The 17,482-nt window shown below is 39.4% G+C and overlaps 1 protein-coding gene across 1 annotated transcript; it reads left to right on the top strand.

Annotated features, from left to right (window-relative positions):
• LOC137272122 (IgGFc-binding protein-like) lies at nucleotides 1–16,634 on the top strand. The gene is made up of 5 exons (XM_067804479.1): nucleotides 1–27; nucleotides 7,994–8,027; nucleotides 8,586–9,818; nucleotides 16,224–16,340; nucleotides 16,579–16,634. Exons 1-5 carry the CDS (start codon nucleotides 1–3, stop codon nucleotides 16,632–16,634), a joined length of 1,467 nt encoding a protein of 488 aa, XP_067660580.1.
• The last annotated feature ends 848 nt before the right edge of the window (nucleotides 16,635–17,482 follow it).

The following is a 17,482-nucleotide window of genomic DNA, read 5'->3' as shown; positions in this document are numbered from 1 at the left end:
ATGACGGAGGACAGGTTTCTTGTTATGGTAAGTACGTATATATTCTCTATTTTAGGCAGATAAGGCACATTGATTTCTTGATACCGGCAGGGATAGTCTTTCTTTATATATATTCATATTTCTTCCACTATTGATAAGTAAGGAGGGAAATATGACACACTGAACATTAACTAACGCCACTGTATCCCGGTAACTCTGATCAATCTGATTTGAAGGTTTGGGTAGATGTTCCACATCTTAAAAAAAAACGCCACACACACATGACTGATAAGAACTTTATGAAAAGACCACGATACGACTATGTCCATCGGACTTAGATTTTGACACCATTTTTATTTACTGTTGAGAACTGAATTCAATGAAAAAATAAACGAAAGGATTCAGCTCAGTTATACAAGAGAATCTGAAGATACGGTGAAACTAACCGATTTTATGTTTTCAGCGTTGAGGTAGTTCAAAATGTACTCGTGTTCAAAATGATCGATTATTTTTTCCCTTCCAGATTACACCAAAACCTTAACCTTCAAATTGATCATATTGTGTATCCCAAATGTTCTTAAGAAGAGGAATAAACATATTTTGTAATGTCAAAATGCTTGATTATCTCCCTTTCCACATGACTGATAAAGGGTACAGTTGAATTTCTACTGTGTTTTGGGATAACTTGCTTCACAAGAGGTATTATGGCATTTATTGGGTTATATTCTTCCCTTGGATCCCAAGCCAGACATTCTGTTTTGTGAGATACAACGGAATATTCAAGACAGTAAGAGCCATGACTGGAGGTTTTTCCAGATAGTTTGAACAATTTCACGGTCCCAAAAGAGATGGGTAATTGATTCAATTTTATAGTTACAGAAAAACTACAAATGGGAGAGTCTATATACTTGATCTTAAACAAAAGCTGTTTTGTAAGTAGAATATTATGAATAATTTTGTATTGTAACCAGATTCAATCTGTCCCAGTTTTTATTATACTATTCTGTTTTGAAGTTAGAGCACAGGAGTGTTTCATAGATATATTTGCTACCGTTTTCACTGAATTTTAGTTTAGACTAAAAGGGTGTGTCGGTTTAGTGCTCAGGGTGGTGAAATGTGAAATATTTGCCTTTAACATGTAAGTAGTAATTGCGTGTTTGACCCTTTCATAGGTCAGGAAATTAGGTTTCAGTTTGTATAGATCCATAAAGTCATCAAGGGATAGAAATTTCCCTTCTGCTGTCAGCATGTCGGATACGAATACAACTCCCTTGCTATACCAGTATTTATACAGAATAGGTTTGTTATCTATCAATATGTCATCATTAAGGTTAAGGTTGGATTAACAACATTTTTAATATAATTACTATCTGCAGACCATAGTTAAATTTCATCTGTTATCTGTCTAAGAAAAAGGTAATCCCACTCATATGATTTCTGTAATAATTTTCTTACCCATCCAAGCTTTTGGGCAGCAATTGTCTCTTTTTTATTTGGGGTTTCCTGTCCATATAAATCTAAAACATAGCTTTTGAAGTTTATCTAAAACATGGTCTGGAGGATTTTGGAGTGTTGCAAATAGGTGATTTAATTTAGGAAGCAGAGGTGATTTCAACACTACGTTTCGTCCAAAGGGAGTAAGTGATCGAGCTGACCAGGACCCTTATTCTCGAAACGTTCGTAGCCCTAAGAATTCTTAACTCTGGTCGTAGCGAATATGTTAAGAATGGGCTTAAGAACTTCGTAGGGCGAAGAGCGTTTGGAGAATAGCTAGCCTGGTGTTCATTTCTTTCGTAATTGGGGACAATTTATATGCATAATTTTTCTCAACCATATCTGCTAAATCTGTGTCAAAGTGGACACCTAAAAGTGTAAACTGTATTTACTGCACGGGGCTACTGCCCGGAAAACCACGATCACACGACCGACTCGGTTCAGCTGAAGGTTGGAATGCACCGTTTACAAATATGTGTTTACCGGTCTTGTTGTGTCGCGTTTGTTTGTGTGTTCGTTTCTTTTAGTATGTGTTTTTTGCATCCAATTTTCTACTTACACACATACGTACATTCATGCACACGTGACTCATTTGTATTTATTACATACTGGTTAAACCACAACCGTTCATTAGTTCAAGCATTATCAGTGAAATCTTTCCATTTTATTTGAAAACAAACTATGTTAGAAATTATTGAATTGACACACACATGAGCTTGAGTCAATAGATAGTTCCGAACCATGTTTTTGTATGATCAACTGTACACGCCACCACAGTTTAATATTCAGAATGGAAATGAACATCAGCGCAGAACTTGCGGATGCAACTATGCAATGTCGAAACGTCTCATATAGAATAAAGAAGTGATATATCTTCGTTCTTTATTCAGATGTGCCTGGATGAAATAGCTTTGTGTATATCATTCTATCTAACCTTCTAAAAATACTCTTTATTGACAAACTCATTGGTGTTTCGTTTCGACCCAGAGTATTTTACCGTTGTTGGACAACGGTGCAGTAATCTGTACTGAAAGGTCGCATGACGAAATAAAAGTTGTTAGCCATTGAGTTCGTCGATACTGTACTTCCCATCTTCTAACAATTCCATTCAAAGACGTGATATGCACGAAGCTCCAGGTGGAGTTTATTATATTTTATGTGAAAAATGATTTTGTTCCTCTTACCGTATTCATGTTCTGATAATAATTGATGATAAGAGCTTGTTTAAAACAAACATAATGTCGCGGGGCACAGGAAGGCATAACCGACCTCAGTCCGGACTATCATAACGTCTCACAAGCACACGCAGGGGCACGTGTATCTGCAAACATACATTGAGATTGTGTTTTTAGCTAATGAGTTTGCAGACCACCCAAGTGTTTCAAGGCCCGTTATTGGTCTTAACGTTGTTTATTAATCTAAGCTGCTTTGGTATTAATGTTGTTTCTAGTCTGTGAATCTAAGTTCCTTTCTTCCCCTTCTTTGAACTTAATTAGCTTGTTATTTTTCCTCATTCCAAAGAAATCTAAACTCCCCGTGAAATGTCTGTAGATGAATGAAGTAGTTTAGTCCCGAATGTGTATAACAATGAGTTTAAGGATCAAAGTCAATTTTTTAATAAACCTGATAGTTATTGTACAGCTACAATATTAGTGCAAATATATTGAACGCCAACGCTCCAGTAAACATGTCGTTTCAGCAACAAAGGTAGCAACATGACAATTAACAAGCCATGTATTAGAGTTCGACTGAGAACTTAACTGAAAACCCAACAGCCTTACAGTCCGACGAACACACAACTTCATTTTGAAGGCAGTGTGTTACCAGAGTAAAGGGTCAACTTCAGTTTCAAGGCAGTGTGTTGCCAGAGTAAAGGGTAAACGATTACACAAATGCATTCTATCCTATTTCATAAGGTAGGTAAATACTTCTCCCCACGATAGTGCGATACATTGCTACTTTCTCCTTTTCGCGTGGCCTCCGATAGGTGCCTCGTCAAGGGAAATGGATGTTAGATCGTTACAAATGATAAACTTATTGAGTTACTCTTCCATTCTTTCTGTTCACGGGGATTTTTACCAAGCACCTGTGCACACAATGTTGTAACTATCTATCTCGATGCAACACTGCCGCCACTTCGTGGAGTTGGTTATGAACGGAAACTAACAGTGTCTTAACATAGAATTAATGTTCTTTCTGCAATACACTCGAATAACTTTGAATATGTAACACCCTACATATGTCATGCTGACAGACTACAGTTTTTAATGTCTTACTTCTCTACAGTGCGAAAATATACATACAATTGTGCATACAAACCATTTATAAAAGAGCACAGAATCACTGTGCAATCAAAATACAATTACGAGTGACATAAAAAGATAAAAAGACTAGTTTTAACCATATAATAGTTCTTTTCTGTAATACCTTTTAGAATAAGGAAGAAGATTTTGGATGTATTAGAACATATAAAAGGATCGCTAAAAATTGTAACACATTTTACCAGTATCACATTTATCTTAAAAAATCTGGACATAAAGTATTACATAAATACAGTGAAGCATGACATGTAATTTATCCTTAACGTCATTAGTGCAATTGAAATATTCCTGTTTTTAAAGAAAAATATTTTCATAACGACCAGCAACACCACATCAAAACTAAAATGTGAAATCTTTGATTGTTTCTGAATTTATTTGAAATTTATTAATACCACACAAATCATTCAAAACATCTAGATGTACATTCAGATCGGCTTCACGTTCCGCTAACAGAGCAATATCGTTTGCTTATGCCAAAGCTGCTCTGCTGACATCATCTATGTTTACACCGAGGTCGAGGCTATGGAATTTGGGTATCAAATCATACAATGAAAAGAGTAAATAACAATGGAGCCAGGAGGCATACTTTAGCTCACGGTTCACTGCAAACCAGGAGCTTCTCAATCCATTCAGTTGCAGTATGGAATCCTGGAATGGATATTGTCTCCCTCTGAAATATAAGCAAAATGAGGCAAAATTAACCTAAGCTCGACAATGCGACATTTCGCCTATTTGTCTCATTGTCGCGACAATGCAACAGCGCGACAATGTCCCTTCTCGGATTCCATACTTGCACACAACACTGAACGTCTTTGAATAGCGATTGTAGAGTCTTTAACATTTTACCTCCTGCCCCACTTGTAGAAATTCTGGTCAATAAATCATATAGCCTTCTAAACTCAATGAAACCAACAAACGTAGACTTGTTTTAAAGTTTATAAAATTGATGAAAACGTGTGTGCATATGGTCGATCTCTTTTTCTGAAGCCATTCTGAGAGTCATGGAGCACATTGTTGGTTTCAGTCCATACTTGTAGCCACCTGTTGAGAACACTGCAGCACAGCTTATATATCGAGGGTCCATATCGGAACACTTCGGCACTGGCGTTGATACCCTTGGACTATATATTAGGCACCCGTCCAGCACTAAAACACACGTTAAACGGATTATGTGATGTGTTACTGACAGAGTCGGATTCCAGTAGCTCCGCCGGGATGTCGGCGGTACCTGCATGGTGCCTTTCCTGTATTGGCCGAGTCGGCTGTTTTCGAATCTCAATATGATTTATTCTGTCATTAAATAGAACAAAGTCGTTTGTATCGTTACTGGGTTTTGTGTTGGTTACCTCCTCCATCTTCCCACTTTTTAACAAGCTGCTTAAATCAGTTCTCCATTCATCCAGTACTGATTGTCAGTGAAACCTGAGCTGTTGTCATGGATGGCGTCTATCGGAATGTTCTAACGTCGTTCAGCGCTAACACCAATGCGGTTTATACGTTTCCAGAATTCCTTGCTGCAAGCTGTACAAAGTTTATCAAGGCCTTTTTGCTGTGTCTTTATCAAGCGTGCGCTTAGCTTGCTGAAAGGCCTTGTTAAAATGCTTAAGAAGCACTACAAAACGTTCTTCTAAAACCGGCTTATCTGATCTAGCTTTAGCATTTACATCATCCGCCTCCTACATCGCATTTCAGAGTTTCACCAGATTGTCAGTCCACCTCGGAATGAAATATATGTATAATCATTTTGTTCATTACTCCTACCGTTCATCATACAAAAATTGCAGTCAGCCACTATGTCCCTGACGCGTCTACCCTACAATTTGCATGTAAAATAAATTAAATGTTCTCGTATAAAATCGATGCCGCCAATAAAATCAGTGAGATCACCACATTGTACAGTTAGTCCTTCAGCACCTCTGTGATGATAGCCAGGATAATGAACCGAGAGAATCTTCATTTTAGGCTACTGACATGTTACGGGAATGATGCCGAGGCTAAGCTAGAGTCCATCCAGCTATAACAGCGACTGGCCTTGGACAAAACAGGATAACGGACGTGATCCCCTGGAGAGATCATAGAACTACAAGAAGATTGAGTGTTGGGGTCGGTTACCTCCCATTCTGCCTACAGTCCCAATTCGCCCACTTCCCAGTTTGCCTACAAGAAATACTGTTTGCATAATGGGAAATATCTTTTTTACGTTTAAGATAATGGAACAATCCATTTACCATTCACTCAAGGGTACGCTGCTGGGTTTAGAGGAAAGGCAATTCATGCAATTTCCCTTAAATTAAACATCATGATATTGGTGATGAGCCAACAGTTTCCATCACACAATGGCAAATGTTCAACAGTGATGTTGAATTCATCGCCTCACAAGCATGAAGACAGCAAGCATTCGTTGCTTGGTACCGCTATCTATAACGTCAGACAACAACACATTCCATCGTGACTTCAGAAAATATTGTATTGTGATTCGTTAATTAACGTCATTCAGAGGTATATGATTACGTTACATCCCTCTGATTTTCCAATACAGTATGTAGTTATTTTGAAAATGTTAATAACGCGGTTCTGGCAGAATAGGGATAAACATACTGTGTTGAGAAATCAGAGGTATATAACGAAATTATAATAGCTCTAAATATATTATTCAAAAAGAAAACATAGAGCTACCATAATATCGCCATACATACCTGTGATCTTCCAAAAGAGAATGTTTATATTCTAATCTGAATTGTGTATATTCTGCATGCAGGGGTGACAACCATGTTCCGCCAAATATGAGGATCGGTCTATATGGGGGTAACTACATGGTTATATGATTTAGTTGATTCCTACAAACCAACTTGTAGTTTCAGCTGCTCGGGGTACCACTGGAAGTGTGGATAACAATGTTGTCTTATTACACGACTCCCGCACGTCAATACAAGTGAGAGTGCGCGCATGGGCGTTACAGGTATCGTTTGACATTCTTGAGACAGATGGATGTTTAACTGGAAATGGAAATGAAACAACTCCGTATTCTTCAGTAATGGAAAGTCTTCTAATGCTCTTCATTAAGAATGCCCGTCTTTTTATCCCGCTGTCGAGTTATTGTTGTTGTCACATATACGTGAATAAAATATGGCTAGTATATTGAAGCTTAGTTTCCTCATCTGACCTGGGTCTGGAGTATCTGTCACTTCAAGTGTTGCGATCATCCTCTGTAGAACACCAATAGTGTTGTAACGAGAACATATCAATGTGTCTTTAGGAATGACCCGAATAAAATGTCTGATATTTGACAAAGTAATTTAATGTATGATGGAATTACAACAGTTATGCGTCTACGTATGAGAGGCCACAGATATTAAGAGAGTAGAATTAAAATTAAGAATCAAAATAAGAGGACGTGAAGGGACATAAAAGGGATACATAAACGTTAGAAACACAAACGTTATGGTGGTAAAGAGGAAACCAGAGAGAAGAAACATCAGGTTTTAACTTACAATTGTGTCAACACCATGACTTTGATATATCAAAGCTGATGGAATATCCGCAGGAGCCTAATATTCCTGTCTTTAGGTTCTGTTTGCAGTGAAAAGGTACCGATGAACTTCACTTTAACCACATAACATTGATTAGCAATCAGGTGTTCATGAAAACTTGTTCGAAACAGGTATTCACAGAACTTGAGGAATACATAAGATTTCAGCTAAAAGTTTGTATTCCTTTCTAAGATATACTAGCGGAAATTTGTCCCCAGGCCTCCAAGGCCTGGAGATACATGGTAAGGGTTGACAAACGATCATAGATTGAAATCGCCATTATTGGTTTGTATACGGGTGTAAGCGTAGCACTTGAAACAGAGAAACACATGCACGTGATTAGCGCTAACTAGACCAACCCTACTTGTCCTCGGTATTTCATTTAATGTGCATACCCCGCTAGTAATACAAACCCATAATAGCGATTTGAAACCATGATCGTTTGTTACACAGCTTTCTTCTAAGTTGAACAAAATTCTGATATTTAAATGCTCAATTGGTAAGGTAAAATTATGAGGATTTGCAATCGTAATTGCACTCCTTGAGATTTTTTCTTATGTTTAAAGCGAAATTCATCGATAGTCTTCACTGCAAACAGATTGTAGTGGCTTGTTCAAGACATGTGAAATGATACAATGTGATTATTAATTTTTTAAAATTTGTTCTCAGGTCCTAGGAGTGTCCCTCTTGGCCACTCTTGCAGGTAAGGTATTTCCGATCTCAAATTAGTTTTCCAATAATGGATTTTACTCTCCGCTCAGTGATCACGTGACGTGGAGACGCACATTCGACTTGGCATCTCGACAAGTAAGCTGACGTCCCCCAGATAAGCATGGTACCAAAGGAGTTTATCATTATCCCCGCTATATCACGACGGGGGACACCAGAAATGGGCCCATGTGGGAAATCGAACTGTTCCTCGGCGTGACGAGAAAACGCTTTAACCACTAGGCTACTCCACCGCCCCTGTACCACCAGAAAATGGAAGCTAAGCATCAACGTACAGTAATAGCTGTCACTGTAATGTCCTGTGCAGAACATTGCATGTCACAAACAGACCATTTAAAGTCACTGTGTCTGGAATATTAATTGCATGAACGACAAACCATGTCATCGGTAGGTAACGGTTTGATCTCAGTACTCTGAAGCGTTGAGAGTAAACTGGCCATAGTACCCCCTTACTCAGATCGAGGCAATGTTAGCAAAGACCATGAACAATCACATATTGAACAATATTCACTCCCACAATTTCATCTTTCAGACTGTGCAGACTTCAAGGGTACAGAATTCGCTGTGGTGTTTGCTGAAAAGGATGAATTCCCCCACATGTCTGTGTCATACATACTCTTCACAGTCAGTGGACCGACGGACACTTTAGTTACAGTGTCAGCACCTGGACATGCGTATGAGACCACACACCGTATTGGTTCCAATAAACGACTAAATATCACCTTGCCTGAATACACGAAGCACTGGAATAGTCTGACCATTGAGCCTAACGGCATCAGCGTCTCTGCTAGTGCTGCCATAACCGTCAGATGCACCAATAAATACGCTAACGTGTCTCAAGGATACACCGCAATCCCTAAACATTCAGCATCAACTAACTATCTCGTCGTATCGCATGACCCCGCTGGAAGAAATGCTTCATACATCCTGATAACAGCGTACGATAATTCCACCATTGTCACGGTCCACTTCAAATTTCCAAGGCCGAGTAAATGTGTCAATATGGATGCTGAAGTATCCACTGGACTCTCGCTGTCCTTCACCCTCAACAGACTTGACGTATGGGGGGTGAGGTGCGATCATGATTTGACCGGTACCTCGGTTACAAGTTCGGCACCAGTGTCAGTTGTTTCTGGTCTCGCCAGTTTGTTCTCTACGTTGCCGTTTCTGGAGACAATGCTTCTACCGGTGGACCATTATGGAGATTATTATGCGTTACCCAGTTACACAGGAGGATCACTGTACAGAGTTGTTGCAGCATCTGATGACACATTGGTATCATTCGCGAACAACACGAAGATGCTGCTAAATGCCGGCTACTTTTTGGATGTTCCTGAACGTAATTCCCTGATGTGCTTGACGACAAATAAGCCAGTACAAGTCGTCATGCTAGGTGTGACGTCATCCCTTGCTGCTTATACAATTGTATCATCCCTAGCAATTCCTGTGATGATACCGATGGTACCAGTTGAACGTTTCCTGACTTCTTACAATCTCTACGTCGAAAGTTCATCCACCATGGTTTCTGAATACATCACCTTGATGGCTCCCGGCAACCACATCGATGAACTTGCAGCTTCGATACAGTACTTGATGATAACAGTTAACGAAACAAGCCAGTGCTGTAACATGTCTCAAATCACTGGTATCGTGCCAAATGGAACCACCGTAAATGTGGCTAGCAGTGTTCCATTCACTATTATATACAATGACTTTCACTCCCCACATCCCGCAATTCATGGCTACTACGCCGGAGCAAATCTAGGTAAGATGGTTCCACATATTGCTTTAGAGATTACCACCATATAGTTTGACTGCTTAGTCTATTTGGGTTTCACAGGACAGACCAGAAACTCTCCTGGTCCTTGATTTTTATTTTTTCTACCACTGCCTAGCCTTACCTGCAATGATAAAATCCCAAATGAAGCAAGGCAAGTCTAGATTTCCTCAGATTCTGAATATCCCATCTAACTTGGGCTTCTATTCAGTTTTGTATGCCTATTTGTTGCTCACAAGATTACTCGGATTCTGTGGCTAAGCATTAGTCTAACCAGAAACCAGGTGGATTCGAATCACAGATGACCACCACAGTTACTGGGTTTGTCAGTCCTTCTCCTTGGTGTCCTGGCCTATCACTTCAAGTGTTGCATGTACATTCAGCTTTCTCACTTGGACGTCACTGGAATACGTTCACTCGTTCATTTAAAGAAAGAACACGAACTATGTGATGCTTGGATAAGTGTTCTTAGCCGTTTCAAGGAATAGCCTTGGATGTTGAAAATGAATGTCATTTAGAAGGTCTATACACAAAGACATATCCAGTTATTGTTTTACGTTGGAATGTAGTCAAGTATGTGTGTGATATGAAATGTAAGGATATAGATGCCAAGCATGCAGTAGGACGAAGTTAAACCAGCGTATACGTGAAGAGACAAGCTAAGGCATTGTCTGCTTCAATATCATCGACCATACAAAAACATCGTTCATGCTGCCTGCTTTCATATTATTATTCATGCCGCTTTCTTTCACATTACTCATAATACCGCACGTTTGCATGTCACTGCTTATACCCCATGGTTTCATACCATCCATTGCTGATACTACCTGCTTTCAGCTCATTGCCCATGCCCCCTAATTTCATATCATTGTTCATTTCCTGTGCGTTCATACCCATCATTGTTCATATCTCCTGCTTTCATACCATTTTTTCACCTGCTTTCATATTGTTATTCATACCTTCTGCTTTCATATCTTTATTCATACTGCCTTCTTTCATATCATTGTTCATACCCCTTCTTTCATATCATTGTTCATACCACCTTCTTTCATATGACTGTTAATGTTTCTCAAACGTTGGTTAGGAATATAAGAATATGTTAGTCACTCGTGATTCGTACAAAATACAGTGTTACACTGTTTGAAAACATTCCATGCACGATGATTCACTCATCCACATCTCATCATATACAATAGAAGAAGTTGTTATCCATAAATATTATATACTGAAATGTTGGGTAATGTAAATACATGCTGTCCGCGTTTGCGTTCGATCCAGTCAACAAATACTGAGATGGTGAACAGCTGCGTGGCTGGAAGCTGACGTTCGTCAAAGTACAAACCAGAACTTGAAACTCACAGTTTGCACCGGTTTCCGTCCGATCCAGTCATCGGGGAAAATGGATGCGGTTTGTTTGCAACCCACAGACATAATAATACGTCATGTCTACAGGTATTGCACCTGCCTGTTTGCGTAGTTACATAATGTGACAGAGACATAAGGTGCACGGACCATAAATCAATGTAGTTTATGGTGTATAGCCTGATATGTGTTCACTTCAAATTGCATGGCATCAGTGATGGAAGTTGTGTATTGCATATTGTCATTAGCAGACAAGCAGACAAGCAGACAGACACACGGGTGTCAATAAACAGACATTGAGTTTTGTCTGTGACAGAAATTGTTTGTCACAATAAATATATTTTTCTATGTTTCCATACACACGTATTAAAACATTTCAGTTTTAAAGCCGAGCAAGTTATAGCAATGAAGAAGAATTTCTAATTCTACACTTTTGGTTTGCATGGTTTGCAAATATTCAGGCGTGGTACCAGTGTATTGTTATTACTGCAGATCCAAGATGCTTGTAATCACAAGAAACATTTCTTGTTCTCCAACTTCGACCGTAACGATAATCCTTCCCCGCAGCACTAAGTTGGTGTGTTCCTTCCTGGTTTCAGCCGCTAGTCACTGCGCGCGCGAAAATAGTCTGTTCTCTTGTACTAATTGACTTTAAATCAACTTAACCCTTCAAAATGATGTGTTCCTCACATACTGGTAGTAATAATGGCTAACCTGCACACACTTCGCGCTGTGACACTCATTTAATACAGGCTTCTAATAAATGACGCATAGAGATATCTCAATATATTTGATAAAGATTTTCAGAGCCAGTTAGTGAGCCTTTTAGTACGTGAACACACTGGCACGTGAACTTTTTGGGTTCTTCTCCTCGAGATCTTTACACTGATATGTAGCCTTGTAGCTTTCTTCCTTCTGTATGTCAAGTGAGGCCATTCCTAAGTTGTCCCACTCGGCCTTCCCCTTCTGTCAAATCATTGTCCATAACCCCTTCTTTCATATCATTGTTCATACCCCTGCTCTCAAATTATTGTCCATACCGCCTACTTTCATATCATTGTTCATACCCCTCCTGTCAAATCATTGTTCATACCGCCTACTTTCATATCATTGTTCATACCCCTTCTGTCAAATCATTGTCCATACCCCTTCTTTCATATCATTGTTCATAACCCTTCTGTCAAACCATTGTCCATACCGCCTACGTTCATATCATTGTTCATACCCCCTTCTGTCAAATCATTGTCCATACCCCTTCTTTCATATCATTGTTCATACTCCCTTCTTTCACATCATTGTTCATATCACCTGTTTAATTATCATTATAATTTATTGTACTACATGCTTAAATTTTATTGCTCGGATTGCCTGCTTAAATAGGTAACTGAGCGAACATATTGAAACTACAAACCTGCATGTGGCTTTATACAAGGAATACGATGTTATGCCATTAAACATCAAAATCCAAATAACCTGAACTGAGCTTTCTGCTGTTGTGCAATCACAATGACAGGAGGGAATGTAATACCCGCAATAAAGCCAGTGATAGTAACAAAGTGTGCATGTCCAGTTGTCTTGTAGTGACTGAAACCCAACAGTCCGTATTGTAACAATCATGCCACTGCAAACTATGCAAAATCGTGGATGGAGCAGGCCAATTTCTGAAACTGATGTGCGTTCTTGACAGATTATAATACTTCCACGTGTAATATCAGACTATCACACATTAGTGTTTGAATCAAAGCCTCGCTGGTCCTTCCAGATCCTGTGACCTGTCCAGTCAGTGAAGGTTACCAATTTCTGAGTGTCCCGAATTTGTGTGTGAAGGTCCATACTACAGCATTGCCCTGGTCAAAGGCAAGGGATGCTTGTTTGGCGAGCGGGGATCGTTTGGTCAAGTTGGACACTGAGCAGAAGAACGTTGCAGTGGTCAGTTTGGTGACCAATCTCGGTAATGTCTATAATGACTTTTACTTATATGATCATCGTATTTTACTTATATGATCATCGTATTTTACTTATATGATCATCGTATTTCACTTATATGATCATCGTATTTTACTTATATGATCATCGTATTTTACTTATATGGGAATCAATGTCTTCAGACCACGGATACTCGTGCACCGCTTTGTTATCCGGTTCTGTGATGGGTCATGACCACAATTTCGACTGTTATAGACCAGTATTTGTTGAAAATTTACATATTGTAAATCCATTAGTTTTTTTCACTCGCTACTCACATATTAAATGTGATTCACCGGATTCAAAGACAGGTGCACAGTTAGTATTTTGTGAAGTCACCATGGTCATCAATGCAGGCTTCAATGCGGCGGGGCATACTACTGAACAAAGAAGTTACAAAGTCGTGGTCCATGCTGTCTCAAGTATCATTGGTCCACTTCTTCTTTCAATTCAGCAATATTTGTCAGATTTGTCTTATTGACACTATCCTTCATAAGTCCTCAAACACTTTCTATTTGATGTATGTCAGGGCTATAGCTTGGCCAATCTAATAATGTCATATTTTTGGTCCGAAATCAGGCCTGTTATTGCTCTGTTTCGATGTTTTGGGTGGCTGTCCTGCTGGAAAATCCAAAGATTTCTGTAGAACGCGTGAGCAGATGGAAGTAAATGTCCCTCGAGAATATCACTACACCGCTCACTGTTCATATTCCAGTCAAGTACACAGAGGGGCGTTGTCCCTAACACAAATATGCTACCCTACATGTTAAATTGCGGACTGTGCTTTGGGCGCTGATGCAACAGTTTTCCAGTTTATGGGGTCCTGAATTTCAGTGTATTGGGAAACAGACACACAGAACTTTCGACTGAGAAAAGCACATTGTGAGCACCAGTTAAATCTTCGCTCCTTTTCTTTAGGTTTCGTGATCGGTGATTCTCGACCTTTCTGCCAACTCATTGTATGGAGCACAGTTCTAATTGTCTCCTCACAGGCAGCCACAGTTCCTTTGTCAATCATATCCAACGTTAAGTTTAGCTCTTTCGTTTATTTTAGAAATTAGAAATTAGAAATAATATTTTATTCTGGGCCTACGTGCGTCTCCATGGTGCTCAGTGCCATATGCATTTGCAATATTTTTCGAAACACGATAAACAGTGGACAAAGGGATGCCTGTTCTACTTGAAATCACCTTAGGTCATCTGATGTCCTTGTTATAATACTCAACTTCCTCTTCTCAGAATCATCCATACTGAATATCACTGAAAATGTCGTCTGAGAGAAGGTACAAAAGGGGGATAACTCTTCAAAATCTAATAAAAAAGGATTAACGGAGTTGCCTCTTTTGAATGAAACCTTGATAGCTGGTGAAGGTTGTTTATACTAGAAATCCTATTAAACATATTCCTACAATTCTCAATAATTTCTGGCCATGCTATAAAAACCCGGCGTCATATAACTATATCATTGCTGTGTGGATAACCAACATACAAAGCATTTTAAACTTTGTTCCTCAACCGTGAATATGCACAACGGCCTTTCCGTGTGGTACCTTGTAATATCCAGCCAGTGACTCAACGGCCTGGTTGCAGAACATGCTGCTAACTGACAATACTTCTACAGCAACAAGTCCCCCAATGTTGTCACCAGGACCCGATTGCATAACGTCATCTTAGCGCTGCGACTATCTTAAGTCTATGACGAATAGTGGGGTTGATGAACGTTTAGATCGCTGGGCTTTCCTCTGCACCATGTGAACAGAGATTCCTTGTGAATAATGAAATATTTCTGTCCCCTATATATAAATGTACATTAAATGTTAGGCAAAAGTAAGGCTGTCAGATGTAAAGTTCTCCTTCACCTATGATTTATTACTTCCATTGTGACAACAGAATTTCTCCGTGAGATGGAGAACCGTTGTACACACCCTGTAGAAAATGGACGACACACACCTGTCTTTTTGCCGTTCTAGCTATCCCTATCCCATCCATAGGCGTGTGGATTGGGCTCCAGAAATACATACATCCAAACATTAGTGTGGGTGTGTGGAGGTGGACTGATGGAATGAGTTCAGACTACACTGACTGGCACCCCAATCAGCCTGATAACACTGGAACGTGTGTTCATCTTCTTTCCCCGGTTCAGTACCAATGGGACGACTACGGCTGTGCCAGGAACAACTCGTATGTCTGTGAAAAGGTTCTCCTTGATTCAACATCTACGACAATGGTCAACATTATGTGTAATGGTACGTATGTTTTACCCTACAATCATAGAATAGATAGGATGTTTTTCGTTGTCAAGGTTTAGTGTGTTATCTAGATATCACCAACACAAAGCAGGATTTACTTTGGGAGAATGCCATGCACATCGATGATATCACTTAGTGAACAATTTGACTTTTATTGTTCCGTACGTAAACATTGTATTAACATGATGTATCTAAAGTAATTATAATGAACGAAAATATGACTTTTGTATGTGTTTTTTATTCATTACACTTTACTGGAATTTGAAAAAGGTTGCTCTGAAGAAGTAAACAAACATACAATGAAAGGGACAGTCCCAAGCACTGACATTTCCTGGACAGGATGTGACAACCTTTCAGTCAGTCTCTGGTGTCAGCCCGGATATTTACACATAAACGTTGGGCAACTATTTGGCGTGATTTTCACATGAATATGTTTCGGTGGATTAAGGCGAGTGATTTGTCTCTGATGATTTATTTCCAGTAAAAGCCAGTGACAGAAACATATGAAGACGAATGTTTTTTCATGGATGTCAACTTCTTTACTATGAGGAAGACAATGTTTCGGAGTATATCCTTCCTCTTTCATCGGGTGAATGAATGGTATGAGGACATATTTATGTACATGTAAGAACAATGAAAGTAATGATATACTCCGAAACGTTGTGCTCTTCATAACAACGAATTTGACTACCATGAAAACACCCCTCCTTATATGCCTATCATTTCTAAATGCCAATAAAAGACCCAGAGCTACGTAGTTTGAGAAGTTTACAAAGAGGCCATTGTATACAGACAGGCGTACGTTTGTCTGTTTCAGATGACATCGAGGGCTGTCCGGCTAGTTCTGGCTACACGCATGTAGTGTATTCCAATACAACAATGTGTCTGAGCGTGTCCGGCACCCGCAAGACATGGGTCGAGGGAGTGACCCACTGTCAGAACACGGGCGGTCACTTGGTCAAGGTCGACAGCCAGGAAAAAAACGAGTTACTATACCACTATTTGAAACTGGAAACCACAGGTTATTTAGTTCTCAAACATATGCTTCACACCAAACCTTGTACCAGTCTCTTCATGTTCGATGCGCACCACGATAGACTTTCCCCGAACATCACTTTTTTCATAGCTCACTGTTAATATCAGAAAGCATTAATAGTTGTGGGTTGTTTCAGTGTCCACGCTGTTCAGATCTCCTCAGATCTCAACCTCGAAATTGCCCGAGCTGTGAATGTAGCAGTTTTGTGCCGATTCTGTAGATGCATAAACCGAACATGGTTGTTGTGTTCACGTGAAGTTGCTTTGCTCAAGATAAGGTCTCCAGAGAGATGAAAATGTGTTCCGACTGCGATTAAATTGTGTTGCGGCTTCGTTCTGAACCATTCCTTTTGACGCTTACCACAGGGCGTAGATGCTGATTGTCAGCAAGCCATGACAGTGTGTGATGTAATGTACAGTAAAGACAGGAGCTCTTATCAGCGTGTGCGAGCATAATCATTGTAAGCTGTTCACACTGAAATACTTTGTGAGGGTCTTGACGTGGCAAACACGCAAACTGTAAAGGAGACGTCATCATGAATATACGGTAAACCGTGCATAACAAGACGTTACAGTATTTGTATTTTCATTCAGCTTATATAACTTCAATGTGGAATTTTGTGAGAGCTTTTCGCAGGCCTTAGCCACAGATGAACTACGAATTCTCTTATCCAGCTCTGAGTATTTCTGTGGTGTTTAATACCGCTATTACATCAATGGTCACGCTTTCAGAGACGGATAAGTGTGAAATATGCAAAATTATATTCACCGAATGCATTTTGTTCTTTCTATTATGCTGATCTAAGATCGCATAGAAATAATTTCGTGTTCTCATTTCCACCCGATCCTATTTTTTGCACAAACCTGGCAGAATTCCGAAATACTTCTCAGCTGCCGGCATTCAAAACTTTGGACTAACATTGTATAGAAAATCAGAAAAAAAATTTAAAATATAAAAACAAAATCTTCCCTACTTACCCATTTAAAAAAGCTATGAGGAATAGGAAATATATTTTTGTGGCCTAATCTTATGATTTCATA

Source organism: Haliotis asinina, chromosome 2, assembly GCF_037392515.1.
Source record: "Haliotis asinina isolate JCU_RB_2024 chromosome 2, JCU_Hal_asi_v2, whole genome shotgun sequence".
NCBI lineage: Eukaryota > Metazoa > Mollusca > Gastropoda > Lepetellida > Haliotidae > Haliotis > Haliotis asinina.
Note: the sequence above shows the minus strand (reverse complement) of the source record. Positions and strands in the feature narration are given on the sequence as shown.